Source organism: Melopsittacus undulatus, chromosome 2, assembly GCF_012275295.1.
Source record: "Melopsittacus undulatus isolate bMelUnd1 chromosome 2, bMelUnd1.mat.Z, whole genome shotgun sequence".
In the NCBI taxonomy this organism is placed as follows: Eukaryota; Metazoa; Chordata; class Aves; order Psittaciformes; family Psittaculidae; genus Melopsittacus; species Melopsittacus undulatus.
In genome coordinates this window covers 15,796,247-15,823,950 of record NC_047528.1, presented here as the reverse complement: position 1 = coordinate 15,823,950, position 27,704 = coordinate 15,796,247, and the positions used below count along the sequence as shown (strand labels likewise).

The 27,704-nt window shown below is 35.9% G+C and overlaps 1 protein-coding gene across 1 annotated transcript in view; it reads right to left on the bottom strand.

Annotated features, from left to right (window-relative positions):
* ATM (ATM serine/threonine kinase) overlaps positions 1-27,704 on the bottom strand; it is a 63,183-nt gene that overhangs the window by 34,702 nt on the left and 777 nt on the right. Inside the window, exons 2-29 of the mRNA XM_034060052.1 lie at positions 26,081-26,182; positions 25,883-25,995; positions 24,493-24,638; positions 23,890-24,054; positions 21,195-21,360; positions 20,681-20,919; positions 19,687-19,850; positions 19,153-19,322; positions 17,502-17,873; positions 16,760-16,954; positions 16,331-16,426; positions 15,099-15,324; positions 14,362-14,487; positions 13,626-13,751; positions 13,423-13,512; positions 12,249-12,420; positions 10,875-11,074; positions 10,319-10,401; positions 10,055-10,210; positions 9,627-9,702; positions 9,351-9,481; positions 8,009-8,129; positions 5,760-5,936; positions 4,831-5,000; positions 4,280-4,526; positions 3,567-3,682; positions 1,944-2,070; positions 803-1,002 (exon numbers count right to left, since the gene is read on the bottom strand). Coding sequence (XP_033915943.1) covers positions 803-1,002; positions 1,944-2,070; positions 3,567-3,682; positions 4,280-4,526; positions 4,831-5,000; positions 5,760-5,936; positions 8,009-8,129; positions 9,351-9,481; positions 9,627-9,702; positions 10,055-10,210; positions 10,319-10,401; positions 10,875-11,074; positions 12,249-12,420; positions 13,423-13,512; positions 13,626-13,751; positions 14,362-14,487; positions 15,099-15,324; positions 16,331-16,426; positions 16,760-16,954; positions 17,502-17,873; positions 19,153-19,322; positions 19,687-19,850; positions 20,681-20,919; positions 21,195-21,360; positions 23,890-24,054; positions 24,493-24,638; positions 25,883-25,995; positions 26,081-26,152 — 4,442 coding nt within the window. The 5' untranslated portion in view covers positions 26,153-26,182. The remainder of the gene's footprint in view (positions 1-802; positions 1,003-1,943; positions 2,071-3,566; positions 3,683-4,279; positions 4,527-4,830; positions 5,001-5,759; positions 5,937-8,008; positions 8,130-9,350; positions 9,482-9,626; positions 9,703-10,054; positions 10,211-10,318; positions 10,402-10,874; positions 11,075-12,248; positions 12,421-13,422; positions 13,513-13,625; positions 13,752-14,361; positions 14,488-15,098; positions 15,325-16,330; positions 16,427-16,759; positions 16,955-17,501; positions 17,874-19,152; positions 19,323-19,686; positions 19,851-20,680; positions 20,920-21,194; positions 21,361-23,889; positions 24,055-24,492; positions 24,639-25,882; positions 25,996-26,080; positions 26,183-27,704) is intronic.

Below are 27,704 nucleotides of genomic sequence, written 5' to 3'. Positions count from 1 at the left end.
TTACAGGAGGAAATGATTCTAAAAATATATCAAATACATCAGCTCTAGGGATTTAGCTCTCATGTCTTGCCTGGAGTGGCCTGACATTGGACATGATCCTACTGTAGCTTCCTAACACTCAAAGAGGAGAATGGCTATTTCCCTCATCTTGCTGGCTACACTCTTACCAACACAGTTCAGTACACAGTCAACATATGGTGATGAAAGGCATGCTGTAGATTCATCCAGCTTGTCCTCCAAGACTCCTGGGTCCTCTTCTACAAAGCTACTTTCTAGCCAGTCAGCTCTCAAGCCTGGACTCGTACATGGGAGTATTCCATCCCAGGTAACAGACTTCAGTGTTCATTGCAATAAATCTCATAATAATGGGATTTACCATAAATCTCTTTTCAATATTCCAGGGTATGAAATGCTTCCAACAAGCAAAGGAATCAACTTGCATGTAAACCAAATGACATTTAGATAAATAACTGCCTTGGAAATCCAAAGCTAAACCTCAAGGAAGAGAGTATCTCTAGTCCTTATGAAAGGTAAGAATCTCCATCTAAATCTTAAGCTTGAGGACGTACCAATTTCCTCAATCCAAACACACCCATGTACCAATTTTTGCTCATTTTGTTAGCTACTTTTTGGTGAGAATGTAAACGTAAATACTCTTTATTAACTCAATAAGCACATTTTGACATTTACTTTGCACTTAAGTCCATGATCTGAGTATTTCTCCTGTATCTTTTAAAGTTCCAAAGATGCTTTCTGTCATCAAAAACAGTCAGGAAGAACAATATATAATTAATGTATTTACCTGCTATTAATGTGGTGAATCAGGGTGTAAATTACATCTCGGAGGACAAAAGCCCATGCTCCTCCTAAACCATCTTTTATCTCTTTAAGTAGAAGACTAACAAACAAGTGATAAATTATAAGAGCTCTGTGCTTCTTGTAAATGTTGGTTGTATCTGACGCATGCTTACAAAGGGCTAGAAGGATTTTCTGGAATGAATCCTAAAAATAAATATGTGTAAAAAAAATAATCATAATGCCAATACAAATGTACTTTATATATATATCAAAATCTTCAGCAATAGCTATACATAGATTTTTTATAAGACATGGACAAAAAGGCTTTATTATTTTTACTGCTTTAAACAAACAAAAGACCTTGATTGAACTCATTCTCCAAGCAGGACTATAAGCCACATACCTCCTAATTTTCTTTTTCCTGTGTCATTCCTCCCTTCCCACTCCCTCTCTCCCCTGCCCCAAGAAAAGTTTCGCAGAAAACAGTTATGTCAGTTTTCACTAACAGGAAAAACATCAAATTAAAGACATTAAAAACCTGAACAATGCTTCAATATATATTCTTTCAAACTTAATGTTCAGTTTTAGAAATTGCATTATTTCATAGAATATATCAATACAGATTGTAACTGTAAAAAGTAACTATCTTCAAGTAGTAGACAGGTTGTGTTAAATTTTAAAGAATTTATTCCATGGGCTAGCAATATGAACTTTTACATTCAAAAGATTTAGACAAATGTGATCAAGAAAAGGGCTTTTTCTTATTCTGAGACTGCTCATGGATAGGCAAAATAAGTTGTGTATGCAGTAAAAGTGTACTTTGAACAAATCTTTTGCATCTAAACTGTGTCTGCTACACACAGATTTCCCCACCCTTTAAAGTAATTTTCTCTATTTCTACATTGTTATTTTTTATATTTATATAACACATGTAATAGTTCAAGCATGTGATTTGTGCAAGGTTACTGTGTCTCTGAGCTTAGGACTTCTTCCATTTCAGAAAGTAAACAAAGGAACAGAAAGGTTTCTAAGGCTGTATTTTTTTCCTCCTATACACATGACAAAAATATCTAGTTAAACCAAAATGTAACATTTCTTTTATGAGTACATTCTACAGAAAAACAAAATCATCATTATATACTTACAGGGCTTTTAGAAAGAACTGCTACAAGATTTTTCAATTTGCTTTTATGACAGTTATTAATATAGTCCAAGGTTGCCTTAATCACATAAGATGGAAAATGAGGAGGATTAGGAACAGGATCCAGTTCCCTAAACGAATAAAAGAGACTACTTTATTTTCCTTCCCAAAATCAAACCCATGTAAGTAAGTCTCACTGAATAAACACATTAACTCCTAAGAAATCTTTTCAGCTTTCAGTAACTAAGTAACCAAAAGCCTCCAGCAGAGAGAACTACATCTTATTTTTAGCTGTTTCCTTCTACGCCAGCTTTATAAATTGAGTTTTCTTAATATTATTTTACTATTTTTTGAAAGATCATGTTTCTAAAAACCCACACATTCATCTCATCTAAGCTACCTAGTAGGAAATTATAATTGCAAGTCATGGAAAAAGGCTTCTGCACTTTGCAATTATGGGAACAATTTGCTTGAGAAAAGAGTAATCATGAATCCTCCCATTAAAAATAAGGTAGTTGACTTTGATGGGACCTGAAAAAGAAATGCATCATGATAGTAACAAACAGCAAAATCTAAGTTTCATTACTCTCATTCTTACATTCACTTCCTGGAAAGAAAAACTTCAATTACACGCAGACACCACAGTCTGTTAATAAATTAACTGAAACCAATTTTTTTTATAAAGTTCTGAAATCCTCAACCCTTTAACTTTTGGCAGAATTTCATAGAAAAGCTTTGAGTTTTTTCAGCTTTATGTTTCTACAATAATAGTATCTTCTTCAATAACTTCAGAAAGTGTGATTTTTTCCACCTCGTTTCTATCTAAACACAAAAATCTGTAAAATTATTTCCAGATGCAACTACACAAATAGTGGCATTTTCATAACAACAGAGCCTGAAAAGCTCAGATAAATGAAGATATTTATGGCATTAGAATATTTCTATCATTCATTTGGCATTGCTTAAGCAATCTGCTTACCAACGGCAAGAGCTGATACTACAAGAACTACAGAGAAATATTTCACTTCACTTCTCAATGATTTCTAAACATTTAAAGGCCTTTAAAAGAATCATATAAATTTAGACATTAAAAGCTGACCAATTTTACATCCAAATTTGAAACTAATTTAAATTGGCATTGCCATAAGTCCAGCTCATCAACATACAACTGCATTCCCTGGCTCACCTATTCATTCTTAATAAAATCACAGAATGGTTTGGGTTGGAAGGGACCTTAAAGATCATTTAGTTTCAACTCCCCTGCCATAGCCAGGGACACCTTCCACTAAACCACGTTGTTCAAAACCCTCTCCAACCTGGCCTTGAACACTTCTAATAATGTGGCAGCTATAAATTCTCCAGGCAGCCTGTTCCAGTGCCTCACCATCCCCACAGTAAAGAATTTCTTCCCCATATCTAATCCAGCTGTAGTATTATAGAGGTTCTCCTTACTGATACTGGGGAATAATGATGTGAGAAAGCATGCCTATGATACATCATTACTAATGATAATAAAACACACAAATTCTCAACTTCAAGGCCACCTCTTCTTATACATGAAGGGCACATTTTAATGCACTATATTACACAAACACACTCAGTGTTTAGAAAATATACAAACACATACCTTATATATTTACTTAGTTGAGCTCCTCCTTCGGGAGCATCAGGTGGTTCATGTAAGGTCATCAACAGTTCAACCACAATCTCTGGTAAGTTATTATGAAACAAATTGTCAATTTGCTAGAAGAAGAAAAATAGTGGTTTAATAAGGAAAAAATATACTTCAGCTAAAATAATTTAACATGCCTTTTCTGAGAAAACCAATTTTTTCCTGTATGGATTCTCTATTTGTTCAATCACCCATGACATACAATTCAATAAAAAATTAAGCCTGGTTAAGTCTTATCTACGGCAGTTACAAGTAGAACAATTTACTTTCCTACAGTATCTAGAAGAAAAACAATTTTATTACCTGATAGTTCTGAATATAGTCTGCCTCTAGAGAGGATGACTCCTCATAGAGCATTAATAATATATTTCATGAGGAAAACATGACTTCCTTAAACAGATATACGACCAGTAAACTCAGGGTTGTAAATGAATGGTAAAAAAGTTGTTATTACATTCTGAACAAAACTATACTTCAAGTCAACTGTCTGCCTGAGGGTTTCTATTGAAGAGCTACTTGAAAACCCTGGGATAAAAATGTGGCTAGCTTGGTTGTATTAAAATAATAATTTTGAAGTTGAGCTATTTGTACTTTTACAGAATATAAAGAAGTTTCTTTCAAATCTGTTAAATGCCAGAGCACTCCATTTACACATTTAAAACAGATACCTGTTTTCCTAAGCAGTTTTCATCCTTAAGCATGTCATAGACTTTAGAAGCCGCATCTCTTTGCTCTGCTGCTTCACTGTTTCCATGGCTTTGATAGGCAAAATACGGGAGGATATTCACAAGTATCTTCGGAAAACAGTCTCCTAGAACTTGCCTCCAGTCTTTTTCAATCTTGTTGGCAAGTGATTTCACTTCTTCAAATTGACTTCTGATCACCAGGTGTGGAACCAAAACTTTGTAACAAGACCTACACATAGTAAATACATTTCCTGAGTGTCCCTGTAGTAAGTTTTCAGAAGTCTCAAGTATCATACAGCAAATACCATTCCTCTATTGCATAACTGTGTGATTATTGTCTAGCTACCACTATATAAAAAAAATTAAATCTTGTCAGCACAAATATAATACAAGATACTTGGAATTCATTTTAGAAGCTCTCAGTATGTTAACTTGTAACAAAAACCTCGTGTATTAATACATTTAGAAATTTTAAACCCTCTGTCATAATTGTAAATAAATCTAAACAAAATGCTTTCATGTAACAAATTTACCTGTAGAATTCCTCAAGGCTAGTGTGGTTCAGAAGAACATAAGGAAAAGCAGACAGGCTATATCCACTGTCATTTATTTTCAGCCACTCCATCACCAAATAGTCTAGATGTGAAGTCATGAAGTCTTCTATACTTTTATAGCCAAAAATATCAGATACTTTTTCCAAAACCTGTGAATGAAATAGGATTGCAGAAACAGCATGCAGAGTACACAGTACTATGGCAAACTGGCAGTACTACACCTACATGCCCTCCCCAGCCTTTTAATAACTATTTTTATAACTTAGCTCCTCTTTAGCTTAAGCAATTTATCATTTATATTGCTGTATCTCAAAACAGTTCATTTAAGAAACTACAACTACCCAGTATGACATGGTACACAAAGAGCAGACAGTACACATTTTGAGGGTAGAGACTGTGTGTAAAAACAACAGGCAAAAAGCAGAAATCAAGCATAAAAAGGAAAAGTGCATTAAAAGATGACTGACATGAAATACTGATGTATAAACAGCAATTACTTCAGCACACCCTTGTGAACTTAAAAATTAAAGTCCACGAAATACATACTATCTTCCAATACACTGCATTTATTTTACAAGTTTTCACACTGGAAAAATCATTTTACTTCCACTGGACAGAAAGATTATTTTTTTAAAATGAGATCTGCAATCTTCAAAGTATAATAATCTGTATTTCATATACATATTTTGACACAGAAGATTTACTGTTAAAAATGCTTTTATGACCTCACTATTTCTATGGAAATCATTAAATATAATGACAAATACATTCAGATATGTAAGTCCTACACTAGTCACACTTCTACAAAACTTAACAACTTTCAGTACTGACAAAAGCATATTTTACCATCCCAATTTTAACCTAACCTTAATTTAGAACCTAAGTATAAAAAGGAATTTTATACTTGCCTTTTTCACAAGGTGAGGTTCTAATCCATTCTCTTTCATAGACTGGCAAATAGCAAACAAAGCTTGCTTTTCACAGACCGGACTGCAGCACAGAACCATGGTTATAAGCATCAGCAAAGCAGCTTTTCCATTACACTGTTTGTCCAAAAGATCTTCAGGACTTGCATCACCACTGACCTTCAATAAGAAATAATGCAGTCATACAAATATTCTGTTAAAACAATCTTATAATCAATAAATAGAATCATAGAATAGTTAGGGTTGGAAAGGACCTTAAGATCATCTACTTCCAACCCCCCTGACATGGGCAGGGACACCTCACACTAAACCATGTCCCCCAAGGCACTGTCCAACCTGCCCTTGAACACCGCCAGCGATAGAGCATTCACAACCTCCCTGGGCAACCCATTGCAGTACCTTGCCAACCTAACAGTAAAGGACTTCTTCCTTACATCCAATCTAAACTTCCCCTGTTGAAGTTTTAACCCGTTACCCCTTGTCCTATCACTACAGTCCCTATTGAAGAGTCCCTCACCAGCATCCCTGTAGGCCCCCTTCAGATACTGGAAGGCTGCTATGAGGTCTCCATGCAGCCTTCTCTTCTCCAGGCTGAACAGCCTCAACTTTCTCAGCCTATACAGGGCGGCTCCAGATCCCCGATCATCCTCGTGGCCCTCCTCTGGACTTGTTCTAACAGTTCCATGTCCTTTTTATGTTGAGGACACCAGAACTGCACACAATACTCCAAGTGAGGTTGTACAAGAGCAGAGTAGAGGGGCAGGATCACCTCCTTTGACCTGCTGGTCACACTCCTTTTGATGCACCCCAGGATACAGTCGGCTTTCTGGGCTGGGAGCCCACACTGTCAGCTCACGTTCATTTTCTCCTCAACCAACACCCCCAAGCCCTTCCCCGCAGGGCTGCTCTGAATCTCTTCTCTGCCCAGCCTGTAGCTGTGCCTGGCATTGCTCTGACCCAGGTGTAGGACCTTGCACCTGGCATGGTTAAACTTCATAAGGTCGGCATCAGCCCACCTTACAAGCATGTCAAGGTCCCTCTGGATGGCATTCCTTCCCTCCAGTGTATCAATGGAACCACACAGCTTGGTGTCATTGGCAAACTTGCTGCGGGCACACTCAATCCTACTGTTCATGTCACCGACAAAGATGTTGAACAAGACTTGTCCCAACGCCATCAAATAATTTAAAATTCGGGGCACTGGCATAAATACTGCTGAAAATGTTGCACTTGGAAGAGAAATGATGGAGAAACTCATAAGACAGGCCTCTTTTCTGCTCCTGATGCATATAGGAAAGAATTGCCTTGTAATTCAAATGGAGACCTTCCCTTGTTAAAGCAAAGTGTTGACAAAGTGATAAACATTGAAAAGTAACAAGAAACTGCAATGAAAGGGCAGAAGCTAATAAACAGCAAGCTAAGGTGACATAACAGGGAGCCAAGGCAACGGAGAGACAAGACGGCAAAGAACTGGAGGCAACAGTACAGAGATATGAAATGAGATGATGGAGAGATGAGGCCTCAGTAGCAAGCCCAAACTATAAGACAGCAGACAAAGGGAACAGAGACAAAACACAGCAGAGAGACATATGATAGCGTGACAGAAAAAAAAAGCAGAAAATGTAGGTGATGTAGATGACTTAGCATGGTAACAAGGAAGGATGAAAAGTTTAGACACTAATAGAAAAATTAACACAGTAGCATACCCCATGGCACTTCTGGTCACTGCACTGAAAACCATTCTTTCATTTGAAGTTTCTTCTGACTAGTTTAGATTTTTAAGCAAGTTTTGGTTTTGTGAAAACCACTGCTCTTAATACCACTGGAAACATGATCTTACTGGAGCTTATAAATCTGGTTTTATATTATGTGAACACAGTTTTAATTTACATTGCCTCTTATTCACTATATGTTGTCTAGAATATTGAGGCTCCATTTTAATTTGATTATCAACTGCTACAGCACAAAAGCCTGCAATAGGAAATAGTATGATACAAAAGAGCAGCCTGGAACATACAGTAAAAAAGTTCAGAAACTTCTAATAAGTGCAGAATAGTGACTAACTGGATATGTAAGGAATTTCCCCACTACCACCTTTTTTCAGCAGCACCTCAGGATATCGTAAGTCCAGAAGAAATTATGCTCTTGGAAAACAAAACATGATCATTTTAAAATTATCATCTTATTCACAAAACAGAAACTAGGTAAAACTAATGACTAGATGTTGGTACCAGATTTTTCATTCCTTCCTGAACTCTGAGATACGCATTCTCAAAAGCTTTTTGCTGGAGCTTCAAGGGAAGAGGTTTTGACATTCCAGAAGAATCTCTCTGCTTCACATCTTGAAACAAACTTTAAGAAAAGAATAATAATTATTAGCATAACATTTAGTCCACAGAATCACTGCATATTGTCCATGTCAAAAAAGAAGTTCCCAGTTTTCTGAATATCACCATCTTCTTCTTAACTTTCTTGTACAGCGGTCTTTCCTTCCTCTCCCTCAAACATTATCAGTAACACTATCTGTTAGGCCAAAATGGTAGACAATAGCCTGAAAATGTAGTTCTATAAATAGCTATAAAAGTCTCCCAATCTCTGCAACTGCAGTAAGCCAAACTTCAGATGTCCATCGTAATGCAGCATTTCATATCATTAATTACTTTGGGAATATGTAAAAAGTGTCTGGAAGAATTATTATTTTTTTTGTAGATAGAGGCACAACCCACTTTGCTCTTTGTAAAAAAAATGGCAACATCACAGTGGATTGGACAAAATGTTACTCTAGCTATTTATTTCTACATGACTATTAGCAGATACCTAAGAAAGATCACCATATGCTTGCCTTGTATGCATAATTCCTTGAGTATAACATTTGTCCACAGGTGCCCCAACCAGACTGTATTAAGTATCCTTCAGTGATTTTCTCTTTTCATGAATCTGCTGCTTTTTGAATCCCTCAAAACATTCAGACAGTTGAAGGTGGTAGGATAACACTCAGGATAACTGAATGTTGTATGAAGAAGTAAACCATATTTTCTTTGCATCTTGAACCTGTTACCTTCAACTGATATCCCCATGTCTTGAAACTGGAAAAGACTCACAATCTTCACTTTGTTCCACTCCTCATTTTGTAGTTCTACTATATCTCCTGCATTTCAACTCTTTTTGTGTTAAAGAGCTCTAGTTTATGAAACCAATAGCTGTGCATAAAGTTTTTCATACTTTTTAACTTCCCTCCTTTACTCCTATTCCAGTTCAATTATATTCCTTTTTTATGCATGAACAACTATATACAGTATTCAAAACCTAGCATCCTTTGAAAAGCTTTTCATGCTACACAATGCATAGTCTATTTGTAGAGGATTAACTATTTCTTATTCAAGTTTTGCATAATAAACCTAGTGCAAAATTTGTTATCATACATAGCTTTATATATATATACTGTTTATCTCTTTCTACACATATGATTAAAACCCCAGAAGTACTGAAAAGAGCAGCTGTACAGCAGCAGAAGTAACACTCAGTTAAGTGAAATTAAGCATTATTATCAGAAAAAAAGAGCTACATTATTACCTGGTAATTGACTTTGCAGCAAGAATGCGAACTTGATGGTGGCTATCTGCGAGAAAATGTGGAAAAGCATCGCTCACAGAGAGATCTTCATTTACCACATTAAGGATTGCCCACTTGCAATAAGGATCAGCCTGAAGAACATTAACATTGTGGTTTAAAATAAGATCTACAATGGAATATACACTGATGTATACAAAAGATCTCCAGATACTGTTTTCAGGTACACCTTGAGTATATACTTGACATGCTAATGAATGCCAGAAAATCTGGGATTACCTCAAGCAGGGCTTTCATGCACTTCAAAAGGGCCACTCTTACTGGTGCTGTGCATTTCCCTCCTTGAGATAAATGCCTAAAATAAGTAAGATTTGAATAAATGAAAATATTTAAATAAACTAAAAACAGTTCTGAGAAGAAGTCTGACAAGTTTCTGCTGCTCACAGTTCAGTCTTTTGTGCTCAATAGGCAGTCTTCGTCAACATACAACAGTGCACAATTTACTGTTCTAATATTATCTTATGAACAATATGATTCCTTGCTAAAAATACAACATGACACAGAAAATCTAGAAAGTTAAATGCTGGATAAAAATATCACAGGATACCAACAACAAGACAAACAATATTACTACAGTCTTCACACGGATAGCAAAAGTTAAAATTTTTAGGCCTAACAGACTTCTGCATTAAACAGACAAAACATACCAAAAGCCTCCAACAACTGTCAAAAATTGTCCTCGGGCATGTCTTGTCTTTTCAGCATCTGTGTTGGACTTGGCCAACTGTAGTGCTAGAGGAAGCAAATTATTCAGAATTACTTCACAAACTTCTTGATCTCGGCGGTACAAAGAACACAGGGAACTGTGACAGAAAGAAAGAAAAAGCATCTTGAAACACTAAACAGCTCCCAAATCCTCTAGCTGTTGAACTAAAACAGCTCTAACACATGCTGAATAGTTTCTCCCTTACGAAAGAGATTGAAGAAGCATATGAATATCGTCTTCAGGCAAGAGGTGTTCTTCAGTAGAGAGCTCCTTCAAAAGGACCAAGTACTGGGGAATAAAAAAAAAAGAACCAAAATGGAAAATAAGTAGACAGAATTGTAACACATTTTCTGTTACTCTTACATGAAATCATGCAGTAAGGACACCTATTGTATAACAGCTCTTGCGTGTTAGACTCTGATGTCGATCTTTTCATGCAAAGACTGTCACACAGTAATATGGCTCATTAAATTTTTTTGTTTGGTAGTCAAAAATATTTCCTTTGTAAACTAAAACATAAAGCCCATTGTACCACTATTTCTAACTATTTAGTAATGATAAAGACAGGATGTTTACACTTCTCAACTCTTTATTTTCTGGCTTACAACACACTTTAAAACTCTAAAAGTAGCTGGTTTAATGTCTTCTCGGGGGACATATAACAAGACAAAGACAAGAATACATAATTGACAAGAATACGCAAGTTTAAAACCAGTACAAATACAGACATGGGTCTCCTGTAGGAAAAAGCTCACACTCACCACTTGCAGGTGCAATGGCTTAGCACTGTCAAAGACACTGCCATCAGTAAGCATTAACAGCTTCCTCCGTATATCAGAGACTCCAAAACTCACTGTCTGAATTTGGACTGTAGTTACACAAATACATAAGAATCTCAGGATTTCAAGAAGAAGTAAATCCTGCTTTGTCAACTGCTCTTCAGCTAATGGGCTCAAAGCACCTGAAAATAAGATTTTCATGTAAGAAATGCTTTCCCAAGGACCATAAAAAAAACAAACAACAACCTGGTAACATTTCAGGTCTTTACAAAACTAATTTATATTTCCAGAACAGACAGAATACTAGCAACCTTTATCTGTTAAGAAGTTACAGTATACTGTTACAGCTTCTTGAGTGTGTTTCCTACTTTTTCAAATGCCTTCTCTAAAACAGGGGCTTTTAAATTTTTTATATATGGCTGATTTCTCCATCAAGATTACAGTGAACTCAGCAGACTATCTACAACTGTGCTTTTTTGTGCTTTTAACTGTAACTCAGGATATACTTTAAACTACAGATTCAAAGCTTTCCCAAAATTGAAACTATTATAATGAATGCTATGCTAATGCCCTCATTGAAATGTCAATTATAACCTAAACAAAGTAGTTACTAATGCCATTTTTGTCACATGTAAAGCTCTTGTAACTTTCTGCAACTGCAATCTTAATGTATTAGAATTATTTATTAGATGGTTCAAGAAAATACTTCTAGAGATACTTAATTCAACATGATGCGGAAAACAGATCAGCTGCTAGTTGTGGCATTAATAAACACCCTGATTTCCTTCTCATTCAATAATAATTGGAAGACATAGTCTCTATTACAAACTAAAATACGCACCATTTTCAGAATTTAAAACAAAAAGATCAGAACTTGTAGCTCCTAACAGGATTCATGCTCCTGTCCCTCTGCAGGTCCAGAGATACAAGAAAGCCGACCCTGTCAATAACTACTTATCAGGAGTAGGAGAAAAGTTAAATAGGAATACTTTTGAGAAAATTAAGCTCAGTCTAATGACAGACAGAGGTGTCATACAGACACACTTTTCAGTCTCCACTTTGCCAACAATTCTGCCTGACACTCAACAAGTTAGCCAGCTTCTCTGCTTGCATTCTACTATTTATAAAAAAAAATAAACTTCTCCTTTCTAAATGAGCTAGAACACCTCATTAACATCTTTAAAACACTAATGACATACAAAAGAATTATTGTTTAGAAAGTACTTGGCTCAATCAATACCTGTTTCAACTATTAATACAAAACTGTGTTGCTTTATCTCGCTGTCTTTCAGCAAATAAAGAGCAATCTGTAAAAACAAGCTTTTGCAAATAGTTTTGGACACAAAGAAAACTTACCTGCTACATTTTGCATCTCACTAGATTCACTTGTATCACTGATGCCAGTCATGGCAGGCTCGTCAAACAGATCATCAGATACCTGGTTATCTCCTTCCATTATACTCTCCTCAGGATCATTACCCACTAGATCCACTTCTCCCAGTATGCTTGGTTTTCCAGTAAATGTCATCTGACAAGAACACCACATACTTTTAAAGCTGGCTAAAGTTGGCATAAGACAAGGAAATACACTACTGTTTCCCAGTGCCCTACAATGGCTGATGGCAATATGGGCTACACTGAACTGATGAATTTCAGCCTTTGGAATAAACCAGTCTTCCACATATGTGAATTCTTTGATTTGAACTATTCTCTTAAGGATAGAAGCTTCCTAAGACAGGTACTAGTCTCTGTGTCTTAGATGGTGCCAAGACATTGTCAGTATTTGAAAAACAATTCTTCCCATGAGACTTTCAAACTTCTCACTGCATAATTACAGAGAAATTAAAAGAAGCCATGTGACATTTTCGAGGGCAAATTAAGTACTACTTTCCCTACCAGATGACAAGTTAACAGAAGGTAAGACTCTCAGCTTCACCTCATCTGAAAAAAAAAGGATTTTGCCTACTCAAATCTGATTACAGAACATGCCAAAACGAGACATTTTAACAGTTATGCAAAATACAGTGATGTGCAACCCTATTACTTTTTTTCAGTGAGAAAGGAGTCACAGTTAGATTCAATACCCACAAAATAAACACCTTCAAAGTGTTCTAAGGCACATAAGTTCATCAAAATGCAAACCAAACAGAAGCTTTTAGAAGTTTAGAAGTGCATTAAAGTGTCATATGTTATAGAAATTCTTCCTGTGGTATAAAATTTTTACTTCAATACAGTATTAAATAAAAATCCAAAAATAACATACACTGGTTTTCAATGTCAGCTGGCATGCTAACCTTCATCAAATGTTATCCATCTGCTCTCATTTTTCCCCTATGCCTGTGTTTAAATGCTAAATAGAAAAGTTCCCAGTTACAAATTCTCTATAAAACTCAATGTATTTTGGTTTATTTTTTTCAGTAATATGTATTTCATTTGGTTTGCCTCCACACTAGTATAATGTAAAAGCAATCCTCTTGTAGAAGAGCACTGAATTTAGAAGCAGACATCAGAAACAATGGAAAATACTTACCAGATTTTTGCAAGTATCTACAAGGTCATTCATAAATTTTGATGCTAACAAACGCAGGAATATATCAGAGCGCTTTTTATTAGCACCATTCTGTAAGAAACCAAGATAGGTTAATTGATTTTTTTTCAGGTACCATATATATGATATTCACTTCACAATCCCGTTAACTAAGAAAGAAATATAAATTCCTTGAAAAGCTTTACCTTCACACAATTGCATAAGCATTTTGTACACTGCATTATCAAAGTCCTCAGTGTGTTGATCTGGGCATCTTCATTTAGTTTGTTTTTAGATAGAGAAATGCTTTCTCCAGCATAATGAATGAGAGCCTAAAAATATAACAGTTAAAATACCAGTTACATTCCTTTATACATTGGTACATACACAGTGAACACAGACACAAAAGGATATGATTCTCACTCATAGATTCTCATTCATATAGCTTTGAAATTTATAGTGTGCATCAATGAGTTTTGACTTTTTTTTCATTCTTTGCTTTTTGTTTCACACTTTCTGCTCCAGAAGTGACAAAAAATGGCACAGGCCTGTCTGTAACATTGATACTTTCATTACAAAAGGAAAATATAGCATCTCTCCATGATGTGCGAGTTTGAGGTTTCCACATTTAGGCAAGAAATAACTTCTGACAGCAGTAGTAGTAGTATCAGCAATAATAATAATAGCTTTCTTTGTACCAGTTTAAACCACTAAAAGATCTTAACAAATTCCTGCATGAAAGACCTAAGGACATGTCTACACATCCATTGTTTGTTTATTTATATTTAAAAAGGGGTGACTCAGAAACATACCAGTATTTAGAATACTTTCCCTGCAAAACTGAAGCATTGGTGTACTGACAATATGAATAGAATTTTTTTAATTATTTCTATTTAATGGTTTATTTCATTTTTAAAGGCTCCTGAATGCATTGCCACTTACCTTAGCCTTCTGGAACAACTCTGATTTACCCGCATCCTCTTCTTTAAATATACCAGTGTAGCAATAGCAGCCTAGGACACCAGTCAACAGACTGGCACATCGGACAAGGTGTTCTGCTGTAACCACCTTAGACTAAAACACACAGTATAAATACCAGTGGTTTATCATTAAACTTTTTCATCAGACACAGAATTGTTTGAAGGCCCTACCATCCCAGTGGTCTCTGCTGCATGCAAGTCTTGTACTGGGAGGCCTAAAACTGGATGCAGTATTTCAGATGCTGCCTAAAGTCACTGTTAATATAACACATACTTGCAGCTTTCTTTTACAACTAGTCCTTTACACACGCTGTGTCTTTTTACAAAACATAAATAATTGAGACCTCTGTGTCTCAGACTACCTTAGCTGAAAGCTGGCAAGGGCTTAAAGCATTACAGGGGCACAGAAACTGAAACCAACATCACAAAAAGCAGGGTAAGTGGTTTATGTGGCAACTTTGCATGCATTTCCACTTTTATACAGCTTCGGTATATTCCCATAATTTTGAAAACGACATTATTTCCAAAATATCCATAGAGAAATGCAGACTTCTCTTTCATATTATTGGATATAGTTTTTAAAATGCTTGTTGTTCATTTTTAGTGGCAAAAGGAATTAAAATCTATGTACTTGAAAACACATTGTTTTGGAGCACATTGTTTTGGAGCACAAAGATGTAACAGTCATTTCCAACTTACCTTAGAAGCGTGGAAGCTTAAAAGCTTTTCTGACATTGCTAAAAGACATTGCTCTAGAGTTTCCCTAAGATTCTGGTTGACGGCAAGTCTTGAACCAGTCACGTTTTTATCTGCAACATTTACTGCAAACCTAGTGAAAATATCCATTTCATCAAATGTTGTCTCCAGATACAGCTCTTCAACATCAGAAAAATTGCTTTCTTCTTTCCGTTGCAAGTGCTGCACACTTGAAGAGAAGACATAATTCTTACTTCAGCAGTCAGTATACAACTTACAAGACTTTAAAACTATCATTTAAATACAAGAAACAAAAAAAGCAAAATAAAATATTGTATCTTTTTGTGTTTCTGAACTCTGGTTGATTTCTAATTTCTGAGGTTAGTTTGATTTGGCAATGGATACAACTTTACCTCTGTCTGAAGAAACTGCAAGCAAAAGTGAAGCCTGCACACACATCATATGTTCTACTGTAGTTCATACAGTAGCATCTGTTTTGTGTTAAGATGGCTGACCTCAATCTACTTTACACAGCTGGCACAGAAATTCAAAAACCACCCTGAAAATAGTATTTTTAGCTTCTAGTAGGAAAGTCTTATATTTCACCAGAACAAGTTATACACATTTTAGTTTATTAAGAGGAAACTGGATATAGTCCAAGGGCCTGAACATATGTATCATTGAAATAATGCAACAGCATTTGTAAGAGTGGCTCTGACAGAATCAAGTAACGTGGGGCTGGGGCCACAAATACTGGTGGAGTGGCATGAGGATGTATAGACAGTAAGCATCTAGCCAAGTTTCTACTCAGCATTAATCTTCAAGAAAACTCTTTAGATATACGTTTCCTTTAGAATGGAAGGTAATGTTATAAAGCATGAACAGATATTTCTATGAAGCTACAAATTATTAAAAAATATGAGTTGATATACCTAAGGTATTTATGGATAAAGAGACAAATATTTAGCTAAATCGCTGAAGATAAATAATACACATAGCCCATATAAGGTATTTTGTTCAGTACCTGAAGCTTTGACTGTCAGCAAAAGACTATTTTAACATATGCTTAAAGCATCTTAACAAATCACAAAAGCACTGTTATTTTCATGGGGCCTCAAAGGTGTTATATAGAAAGGTGCAAAAGAGCTTGAGGACTTAGGCATTTCATTATCTCTGCTTGCTAAACTGACAATATAAGAACCTTAAGTGTCTATAATGATTGATTAAAACCATACCATTTAGCATCATTTTGGAAAAAAATCATGGCAGCTCTACAGTTCTTCATCGTAAGGCTCACGAGAATCTTTTGTAATATAAGATGAGGAAAATCACTGTAGAAAAAGAAAATCATTTTATAGTTTCTTGCCATCAGACAAGTTCTTGGTATTCCTGAAGTGCAACCAACAATTCACCAGATTAACTGCATATCTTCGAAGCAGCTCAAGTTTTCACTTAAGATTTTAAACGTAGTTCAAATATCTGCTGTGCTATGGACAGAGAAGTAAATTATGGTCCCAGAATGACATTCTACAATAAGCTTAAGAACTCTATAAGCTCTACCAAAGCACTAATATTATGCAATTCTGTAAATCCACTTTTTTCCTGTGTAATCTCCTGTGTCACAGAATTAACTTACATATAAAAACAGACCACAAAGACTTTACCTGCAGAGCACAGGAGGCAACTCTGCACATTCTTCCATTTCTTCTTCCAAATAGCTGGACAGTAGCCATTTCATTATTGCTTGCCTTAACACAGAACCCAGATTTCTTTCAGAATTATTCTGCTCCATTCCTACATCCAAATTTTCTGGCACCGAATAGGCAGTCATCAATAATGATAAGCAACATACAGCAGAACTGTAACAAAAAGAGAACACAGGGCATCTGTGAGAAACAATGGGGTATTTGTTGATCATCACTCTAAAGCAAAGTCATTACTTCTGCATGCTCAGGGAGCACCAAGTATATAAGCAAGTTATTAAGCACACATACTGGAAAGCTCCTTTTTTAAAATCCATGTTTTCAAAAGCCACATTTTGGCTATTACAAACATTTCCTGTCTATTTTAGGCTGTTTCCGGATACTCATTTCAGAATCAAAATTAAAAGAAAACATATTTTTTAACTTCAAAATCAACTCTTCTTTCAGTCTCATTTGATATTTTTAGTCATTTTACATTTGAAGATGCTTGCCTCTGCCTGCTTTCAGACTTATGTCTGAAATTTATGTATTTATGATTATCTGTATTTATGCCTACTTCAAACACTTGCAACACAAATGCATACAGTTCTTGAACAGAAATACAGCCACAACAATAACATTTTGAATAATACAGTGATTTTGGTTGCACAATAACAGCAATGTGAATCAGACACAAAAATACTATCCTTGCTTCCCATTTTACCTTGAAGGCTTACATGCAGGTCCTGAAAATATTTTCCAGAGTTCTCTATCTGTTACAACATGATTTCCTTGAATCATAGCTCCAAGTAGCCCAAAGCTCTCCACTTCAATTTGCTGGAAACTAACACTACGAATGGTAAGAGACCATATCTTTGCCCAGATTCTCTGGAGCTCCAACTTGTGGCTGCTTTTCAAATCAGTCTTCTGGTTTTGACACAAAGCCATCTCTCTAAGACACTTCAGCACATATGGGGTCCTTTCTCCTCGGCGCTGCTGAGGCAGTAACTGGTGAAGTACACTGAGTAAGGGAGGTAGCTCACTGTTAGGAAGACTCATGGGATACTTTGATATTAATTGAGCTGTAATCTGTAACCTTGAAAACACAAAGTGAAGCAATTAATATCAAACATATGTAAATTTGTGTCTTCAAAAGTAAATTAACAAAGTGTTCTCCAATTGTCGTTTTACATTTATACTTTCCAGTATTGAGCCAATTTGTTTACTAACAAAGGTTAAAGATTCCATATTAGTACTGTTTTCACTTTTAAAGCCTGCTCACCTTGCCTCACTATCACTAACAATTTCTTACAAGCTGACTTCACTGATTTCTGACCACAAGGAAAGAAAAAAAAAAGATTTCTTTTCCTTCTCTGGACTGGCCTGTTATACATTCTGACCCACGGAGTGGCCTTAAGGGTGAAATTACACAAACAACATTATAGCAACATCTCTTCAGATAAAAGAAGTAAAATTCATTAAACAAACAAAATGTTAAGCTGGGCATGGTATGTTGGAAGGATGCTGCTCATAGCAATGGTTGCAACTCTACTCAAATTACAATACTTGTGGTATTTCTTGGAGATGGCCACCTCCACGCAAAAGGCATGCTAAATACTCAAAACAGGCACTTTGCCTGTATGTGTGTTTGTTGCTCTCAGTATTGAGGCAAACACAGAAACCTGCCACCCCAGCTCAGGACTCAGATCACAAGCAGCCGCACTGTTGTGGAGCCTTGTACAGCAGTTTTCCAAGAAAAGTCAGAAAGACAGAAAGGAGCACTAACGGAAAAAAACATCTGGTGTAATCTATTGCAGCTAAAAAGTCAACATTCTTGGGCTTACGAGTACAACTGGTTAGTTCTGGAAAAGTCTAGCTGTGGTCTTTTAGCTTGATTCCCTGTCATGCTCTCTGATCCTCCTGCAGCAGTATGTAGCTATACCTCAAGAGCAGAAGACCCTCATCAAATAAAATAACCCTCTGTCAAGGTCCAAGCTAAGATGCTAGGCCTTGCCCTTCAAGTTTTCAGGCCAGATATTATGACAAACTGTGTGAACCAGACCAAAATGCTCAAACTGTTAATATCTAGCAATATATAGCACAAGAGATGAGAAAAAAAAATCAGAAGCAGTAATATCTTGTACACTACCACACAGTTTACCAAACCTCATGTGTTATTTCTTAGGAAAGCAATGATACAAAATTTTTGGAGCAAGAGTGCCACAAACACTATTCATTTCTTTCCAAATGCTGTGGTAACCTAACCCGAGTGCTGAGATATATGTCTGCATGCACATCTGAAAGCACATTCAGAACATATGTAAATGTAGAAAGATGTCTGTAGTGATATTTGTTTCATGTAATGATGGTATTACCAAGGTATGACATCAAAATCCTTCTGGGATCTTTGCAGGTTGTCTCGAATTATATCCCATCCTAGTTCAATCCTCCTGCGCTTGCTTGGTAATGTTTCATTATTGGCCTCTCTTTGTGAAACAGCGTATGATTGGGTAACTTCCAGAACTTTGGTATCCTCTGTAAAAACCTTTTAGAAAGAGAAATTAAGAAGTATGCAAATAAAAAAATGTAGTACTTGAGGGAAAACTGAAATGACAAGCTAAACTGGTCCATCTTTTACTGTGCATAAAGAGGCAACCAGAATTATTCGTTACTACAACAGAACCTTTGTTTATAGTCTAATAAACAACACTAGTGAAACCTAGTATAATTCAGGAGTCCACACACTTCTAAACTGCACAAAAATTTATAACTAAACACAACAGAACACAGACAAAAGGTACTAATACATCAGTAGATGATTCTGAGGAAATGCTAAAGCCTACTACTTTAAAAAAGTAAAACATACAACACAGCAAATAGTCAACTTTATATTCAAATAAAAACGTTACCTGATGACAAATATCAGCCATTAATTCAATCAAATTTTCCTTTACAGCAATATTGCGTGAGGCTGAAGAATACTTTCCTCTACTGCTGATGAGATTTATTTCATTCACCAGCAGATCATACAGGTTATATAAGATACGGTGCCATTTTTCTGAGTCATATGCACCTGTACATGCAAAATCAATGAAAAGATAACCTGTACCACATTGTATTGATACAATATGCAAACCTACCTATATGATGCGAAATACACACCTACCTAAACAATGCAAAGTACAGCCAAAATCAGAGTAAAGCACAAAATGCTTAACAAATGTAGACATGCAAAACAAGCCTTATAATGGAGAATGAATAAAATAAAAAAGTGAAAAAGGTTAAAGAGAATTTAATCAGTGTACACAAGTAATTAGGGTAGGAATAAAATTTGTAATAAACAGTTCTTTTTCTAAGTGTCAAGATTACTATGATATGCAAGGGAAAAATTTGGACTGATTATAAATTCTTTGCCATTTGTAGACAAAGTAAAAAAAAAAACACCACCTTTAAAAAGATGCTGTCACTGAAACAGGCCACAACAGACAAGCACAGTTACTGAGTGATCTGTGAAAAATCTTATACAGTAAGTCAGACCACAGTAGTAATTTTTAGGCTTAAACAGACCTTGTAAGATATGAACACGTGACAATCTAAATATTATTTCCCTTCCCAAATACTGTGTGCTTTGATTCATTAAAATCACCTTTGGATTTAAAAAATTTAAACCCCACCCTTATAGGACTTAATACAATTAATATTCTCTTACTGCATACACTTTTAAAACCCATTTTCACTTTCACTCAATATTAATCTATAGCATAAAACTACTGACAAGTAATCATCACTCCCATTAATGTTTCCAAGACTCAGTATCAAAATTCAGAAAGTTGGCACAATTCGAACAATCACATACAGTGATAGAAAAAACTCAAAGAAAAAAAAAATTACTTTTTGCTGTACCTTTTCCCTGAGTTTTTGCACCCTTTGGATGATGAATATGAACTTGGAAACGAAACAACTCAATTAATGTCTCCTTCAGGGAATCCTTTGGTCTATACTGAGTCCATATATAAATGACTGTAGGTAAAATTTCTTCCCCTAATTTACAAATCCGTATGCGACAGTTGATAGCAAACTTATTGCAGAAGATATTCATTGCTCCAACAATATGATCCAGGCCTGCAGTACTCTTCTCCTGCCTGCAACATAAACTTAACACTCAAACTTCCAGAAAATAATCTTGTTTCTTTTCACAGGAATTGTTTAAACATAAATACTAGCAAGTAACTATATTTAGATTATTTGCCCACCAAATCCAGAAGTTAACATTTTCTGTAATTTATTAAATTGGTGTTCAAAGACAGAACAAAATACGCCTGAAGTATCACCTGCTATTATGCAAGTATTATCCCAAATACTTAAAATGAGTTATTCTTTAAAGTATTAGCATACGAAAGAAGCAGTTGCAACATACCTTGCACACTGCATTGCTTTTGAAAAGAAGATAAGCATATCAGAACTCAACCCATCAGTTTGGAAGCAGTACCCTCTTGCAAGTGTGTGAATTATCCTAGCCACCAAGACTCTATTAATCTTCCCAGAAGGTTTGAGGTATAATTGGCCATACAGGACCAGCAACTCTGCAAACATATTAAGGAAAAAAATTATATATGATGTGTAAATATGTTGTAAATATAAAAACATATATATACATATATACTACAGAGAATTACATAAAAAATGCTTGAAGCAAAATATTTCATTAAATATATAGAAATTATCATTCTGAATTGAGCTGCATTTCATTATTCACAGAAGTTAACAGGGCAGGGGGAATGTGCATGTGGGAAATGAAGCATGTAGTCAACACTGAAGGTAAAACTATATTCATTCTGAACTGGGATACAGTCTGCTTTATGCTACACTGAGCAAAGTACCTATCGCCTCACGATCAACTTGCACAACTACTTCCATGCTCAACTTCTACTCTACATCAAGTAGAGCAAGCACAGTGGGCTCCATTTACTGCAGAACACACAATAAAATACTTGGAAACAATTTACAGCCACACATACACTAACAAAGACTTTGGTGTAAAAGGAGGTAAACAGATCAGAACAGTTGAAACTGAGGCTCCCCATATTTCCATTACATGGAAATTCACCCAGCTTCCAGTTTATTTTAGCAAGATTGAGTTCAGCTTCTCCTGGCCTCACAAGACTCCTTTGATGATGCAGCCAATATGACAGCTTGTCATAATTTTTACAAATACGACTACCAACATTCAGAAGCTCAGAATTTCCAGCAGATAAGAGCGCTTCATTAAATTAGTACTTGCTTATCTAACTTTGGCCAAGAACTGGAATCCATGTTCTTGCTCTCAACTCCTGCACCAGATCACTGATTTTGTAAGTAGAAAACAGACTTCTCCATTGTACTCCAAGAATTATAAACTAGGTGGAATTGCTAAAAAGATTATGATAACCTTTACAAAACTCATACATCTCTCCTTTAATAAAAGCAGCTTGTTTCATTTAATGGATTTAAGTCTGACTTCCTCTAGATTTATGGCCTTTAGTCCAGCCTCAGTTCAGTAAATGAATTCAACTGTGCCCCTTAAGATCTAATGTCAGCATTTCTTCTATCACACTTGCAGCTTCCATCCATACACAGATTCAGCTAACTTCTCTGTTCCTAAGTGCCACACAGTAACTCCTCATGCAATCTGCATGTATCCTTCCTGTGACACTCAGTCTTAGTTTCCCTTCTATGACTTCTTCAATATGTCTTTAACATCCCTGGTTTCTTGTCTCATTCCCTACCCACCTACCATCAGTTCTACCCAAGTACCTAATTCTTCAACTGCCCTTCCTCTTTAGTTCTTTGAACTCCAGCTTCCAGCATCCCTATCTGACCAATTCCTGCCTTTACATCCTGTGCCAACCTGCAAGCTTACAGCCCTTTGTCTTCTACCCCACTCACTGGCTCCTAGTCAGGGGCAGCTTTCCTATGCAGTTGAGGCTTCAAATTCCATATCCATGGTCAAATGGTACCAAATTCTTTAACTTCTGAGATCTCACCCTCAGGCTCTCTAACTACCAAACCACATCTCTCAATCTGAATGGTTCCATTTTATTTGCTCTGCTTTGCAAGCCTTCAGCAGGGCTTTTCTGCCCCCCCCCCCCCCCCTTCATTCCCAGTATCACGAGGCCCCTCTTCTGAGGTCCTTGCAGGTTTATTTCCATTCTGTAATTAAGCAGCTTCTCAAACTACAAAGCAGAGTATTTTCTCATAAAATGCTTTCCGGGAATTTAAACTGACTTTACAGCACTACGCCATGCAAATACAGTATTTCTACACTTTCTCCAAAATTGTACATTCAACATGCAGCAAACACGACTGCAAAACTCCTAATTACCTTTTTTTTTTCCAAATTACTGTTCTAGTCCATCAACAAATAAAAACAGATGAGCTGGGAGCTTAGCACACATGAAATGATTCAAAATACTCAAAAATTATTTTCATGATAAATAAGGTAAATATCTTGGAGTCAAATTCAATCCTCTGAAAAGTGAAAATTCCTATCTGTATTTCCACTCAGTTCAGGTTACATGCACTGTCATCACTCAACTTTTAAATCTGCTTTTATCTATTGAAATCTTAAGGTTTCTAGTTTTTTTTTTTTAATGTGAAATATGTGCATATAAGAACACTGACTCAACAGGCTTTTTAGGACCTTCATAAGCCAACAAAACTCTGATAATAAAATCAATAGTAACACTTCATCAAAACTATACCAGACACTACCTAATAACTTGTGAAGAGGAGCACACCAGGACAGTTTTATTGAGGTTATTTGCAGCGCACACAGTCCATGGATTTTTTACACATATTAAGCTCAGTGGAGACCATCTGTTCATATATTTACTCATATAGAACCTGATTCTACATGAGTACATATGCTTCAGCAAGCAACAGTCAAACAGTATGCAGAAAGAAAAAAAATCAATTCCTAATCTTTGCTGCTTTAGTAAGCTTACAAGGCTGACACTTTTTTAGTCCACTTTTTGAGTAGCACCTCATAAAACAGGGCATAAAAAAACCCAAAACGCACTTAATGATGCTTCTATAATAAGAAAAGACATTTGTTGTAGGCTTAAAAATGTTACCTGACCACTGTTTCTGGGATATCTCACACCAATATTTCCTTACTGAGAGAATATCTTTTAGGAGTATACTACTACAATCAGATCCACATGCAGCACAACTTGTTGGATCTCTTATAATTTCCAGCACATAAATCAGAAGTTCCTGACATTTCAGCCTGGGTCCTCCTATATGAAGAAAGAATGTGAGACTGTAATTAACCCAAGGTGTACCAAATACATCTGAGTACCAAATAAAGTGTAAAATTAGTGTATCAAATAAATTATTTGCAAATGTTTATTTAAAAATAATAATTAAAAAAAACCCTCAACAATTCAGAAACAGTTCTCTTAGGAATGATCTTAAATAGTTTCTACAAAATAAATTACTTGTGAGAGGACACATCAGTTATATACACATTGAATAATTAGAAAAAGGCACTGTGAACATCAACAAGGACAGAGAAAGCACAAAGGACTGATTCACATCAAGATATTTAAATTGTGAACACCTGAAAGTGAGCAAGATGAACCCTACCCTGGTAACTTACATCAGAGTAAAAACTCAAAGTTGAAAACAAAGCACCAAAACAAAACAGTAATTCCAAATGAACAGATGTTACTGACTTTTATTAGCACATCTGATTAAATATTTGACCAAGCTTCCAACTTCTTGCATTTTTTTCTGTCTAGTAGTTTGGGTTGAAGCAGATGCATTTGGTTTTGTCTGCTGCAGGTTTTTCATTTCTTTCTGGAAATACTTCTGCAAAACACTTCAAAAGTAAAAGAGATTAAGTATCTACACATTTATGACTAAAGCAAAATAGGTTATTACAGTTTTAGCCTAGAGTGTCAGTGCTTGTTCTTCTCACAATTCTAAATATCAAAGACTAAAACCAACTGAAATATTTCTGTCATTCTAAAACTGTAATATAATCTATTAAAGAAGCTGTAAATTCTAAAATAATCCAGAAGCACCTTAGATAGAAACCAAATTTTCCTTTAAACTTTGCATAATGCTAAACATACAATTTATAATTAGGGAAAAAAAAAAACCCAATGACAAGTCTTTCTATTTAAGCTGCAACACTGTATAACAAAACAGTAAGAAGTATTCTTCACTGTTTTCACTGGGGAAAAACTTCCAAGTCCTATTTCACTATTGTTAAAAATTAATATGATTACATTTTAGATCTAAAAATAGATTAAACTTTTCACTGGCTTTCTCACTAGCAAATACTGTCAATTTTTTTGCCTCCTATTTATATTCAGTTTAGAGTCTGTATTTCAGTATTCCTCCTATGCATTTCTAATGTATTCCTGGCCATCTCAAAAGAAATATATAAAATTTATCAAATACCTCTTGTGATATTAGTGGTACAGCTATGAAACAAGAACTACTCCAATACTGAGCAATTAAAAACATAATGGAAAGCTGACCAGACACCAGCCTATGAAAGCTAACACTTCAGAGGCGCTTTTAACATGAAATTTAACACTGGTCCCACCTGCTCTAAGAACAGACTGCACAAACGGTCAGTCCAATCTCGCAGTACACCTAAAGCAGATTATATAAAAAAGGGCCTCTACAAACCTCGGCCCAGCTTCTTTAATTCACAAGCCACGCTCCTTCTACTGTATCCTGAAGAACTCAGGAACACAAAACATTCTAATGAGCTATATATAATCTACATATGAACTATACATTGAAAATTAGTTGCAGAGGATAATTTTCAATAAAAGAAAGCAACTATTATTTTTTGCAAGAAAAAACAACCACCTAATTAATGTTCAGTTTCCCAGTAGAAGTTTTCTGCATGTGTTGTATTTTGGCCATTTTAAATTTACTTTCTTCAGAGACTAACATAAGTCACTTCTCGTTTACAAGCTGACAAGAAGACTAAATCAGCCTGTAGAAAGATCAGCATTAAAAGAGGCCCAATAAACAAAAGAATGATGTTTCAAGTAAGAGAACTGCAACCATTCACCACAAAGGAAAAAAAACAAAGGAAACTACCTAAATACAGCATCCCAGTTGAGATGCTTTCCTTGTTTAGAATCAGAATTCTGGTCCAGCTGGAGAACTGTTTCAGAATCATGGAGAAGTCGCTTGAAATTTTCAATTTCCTTCTGAAAATGTATTTCAAGAAAAAGAATTATTAATGATTCCCTTCATTGCTAATTGAGGCACACACAGCAAAATAAAACTTGCTACCCTTCGCTCCACCGCTTTCTCATTTTCAAGACGACGACAACAAACAAGCAGATTGTGTAATGCAAGACTCATGGTTCAGTTTAACAGAAGGGTCATCTGTATCTGCAAAGAGAAGAGAACAATAAAACAGTAATTATTCTATTTTATACAGAGACAAGTCAACCAGTCAAAAAAATGGCAATGTGATATATTTAAAATTATAGAATGCTTTCAGTTGGAAGGGACATTGAAGATCATCATTTCATGGGCAGGTACACCTTCCACTAGACCAGGTTGCTCCAAGCCCTGTCCAACCTGGCCTCAAAGACTGCCAAGGATGAGGCAGTCACAGCTTCTCTGGGCAACCTGTGCCAATGCCTCAGCACCCTCACAGGGAAGAATTTCTTCCTTATATCTAATCTAAAACTACCCACATTCATCTTAAAGCCATTCCCCCTTGTCCTGTCATTACATACCCATGTAAAAAGCCCCCCTCAGTGTTTCTTGTAGGCCCTTTAGGTACTAGCAGATTGTTATAAGGTCTCCCCTCCAGTATCAAAGACAACCACAGTGCTATTTCACTGAAAATCTCATTCATGTCTGGGTTAGTCTTATTGATCACAAGACTGAAGCAAAATCTCATGCCAAGAATATAATCTATTCCCAAATGCAATGGTCAAAGAATAACAGCAAAGACCGCCTTCACATGACTGACTTTCTCCCTTTTTCTGAGTGGTAAGAGTAGAGTTGGTCGGTCAATATGGAGTGAAATTTTAAGAAGATTCAAATGACACAGAGCTGAACACATTCAGGCAAACAGCACTAACTTTCAATAGCCAGCTGTTATCAGTACCTGTCTTAACCTCATGCTGCCAGAAGACTGTAGCACTCTGAAAATTTCCTCTCACACCCCACATTTTTATAGGCATGCACAACCACACTGACAAATCCCTCTGGACTCAACATGTCAAAGAATGCTAAAGTATCAATCATAAGAGAAAACAACCTTCTGTAGCCACTTAAAATTTTGCCTCATCTTCTTCAACAGAGATTGGAATTAGCTAGATCCTGCATTTCTGGTTTACAGTTATGCTGATGCAGAACACAACAGTGACACTGTACACAATTTTCATGCTTCTCTTTTACAACTTGGAAACAGACCCAAGAGAAACTCTGTCAGAAAAAGACAAACTCCAAGCACATGCTGCTGAAGCTTCAATAAGCGACTGAGAATGGGCATTCATGACACACAGCATGGCATCTTGAGCACTTGAGTGTGAATATAAAATCAGACATTAAGACAAACAAAACCTTAAGTATCTACTGCCTTTGATTTATTGCCTTTGGCTTCAGTCAAGATCTGGCTGGGTTTAAGTATGATCAAGAGACACTGACTAACAGGTATGTATGAAAATAAAATGTAAGCAGGAAGGCTGGCTATACAGTACAGCTGAACTCATTTAAATTATGAAATGAAATTAAATTTGATGCTTTTGCTGAAAGACATACTGAAAGGAGGAAGTAACATTTTAACAGTGTCTAAAAAGCTGATGGGCTGAAAAATGCTGGACCAAGAACTGTGACAAGATGGGGTTTATGTTGCAGGGTCTGAGTATCAAACAGGAAGATGTTAGTCCTCTAGCTC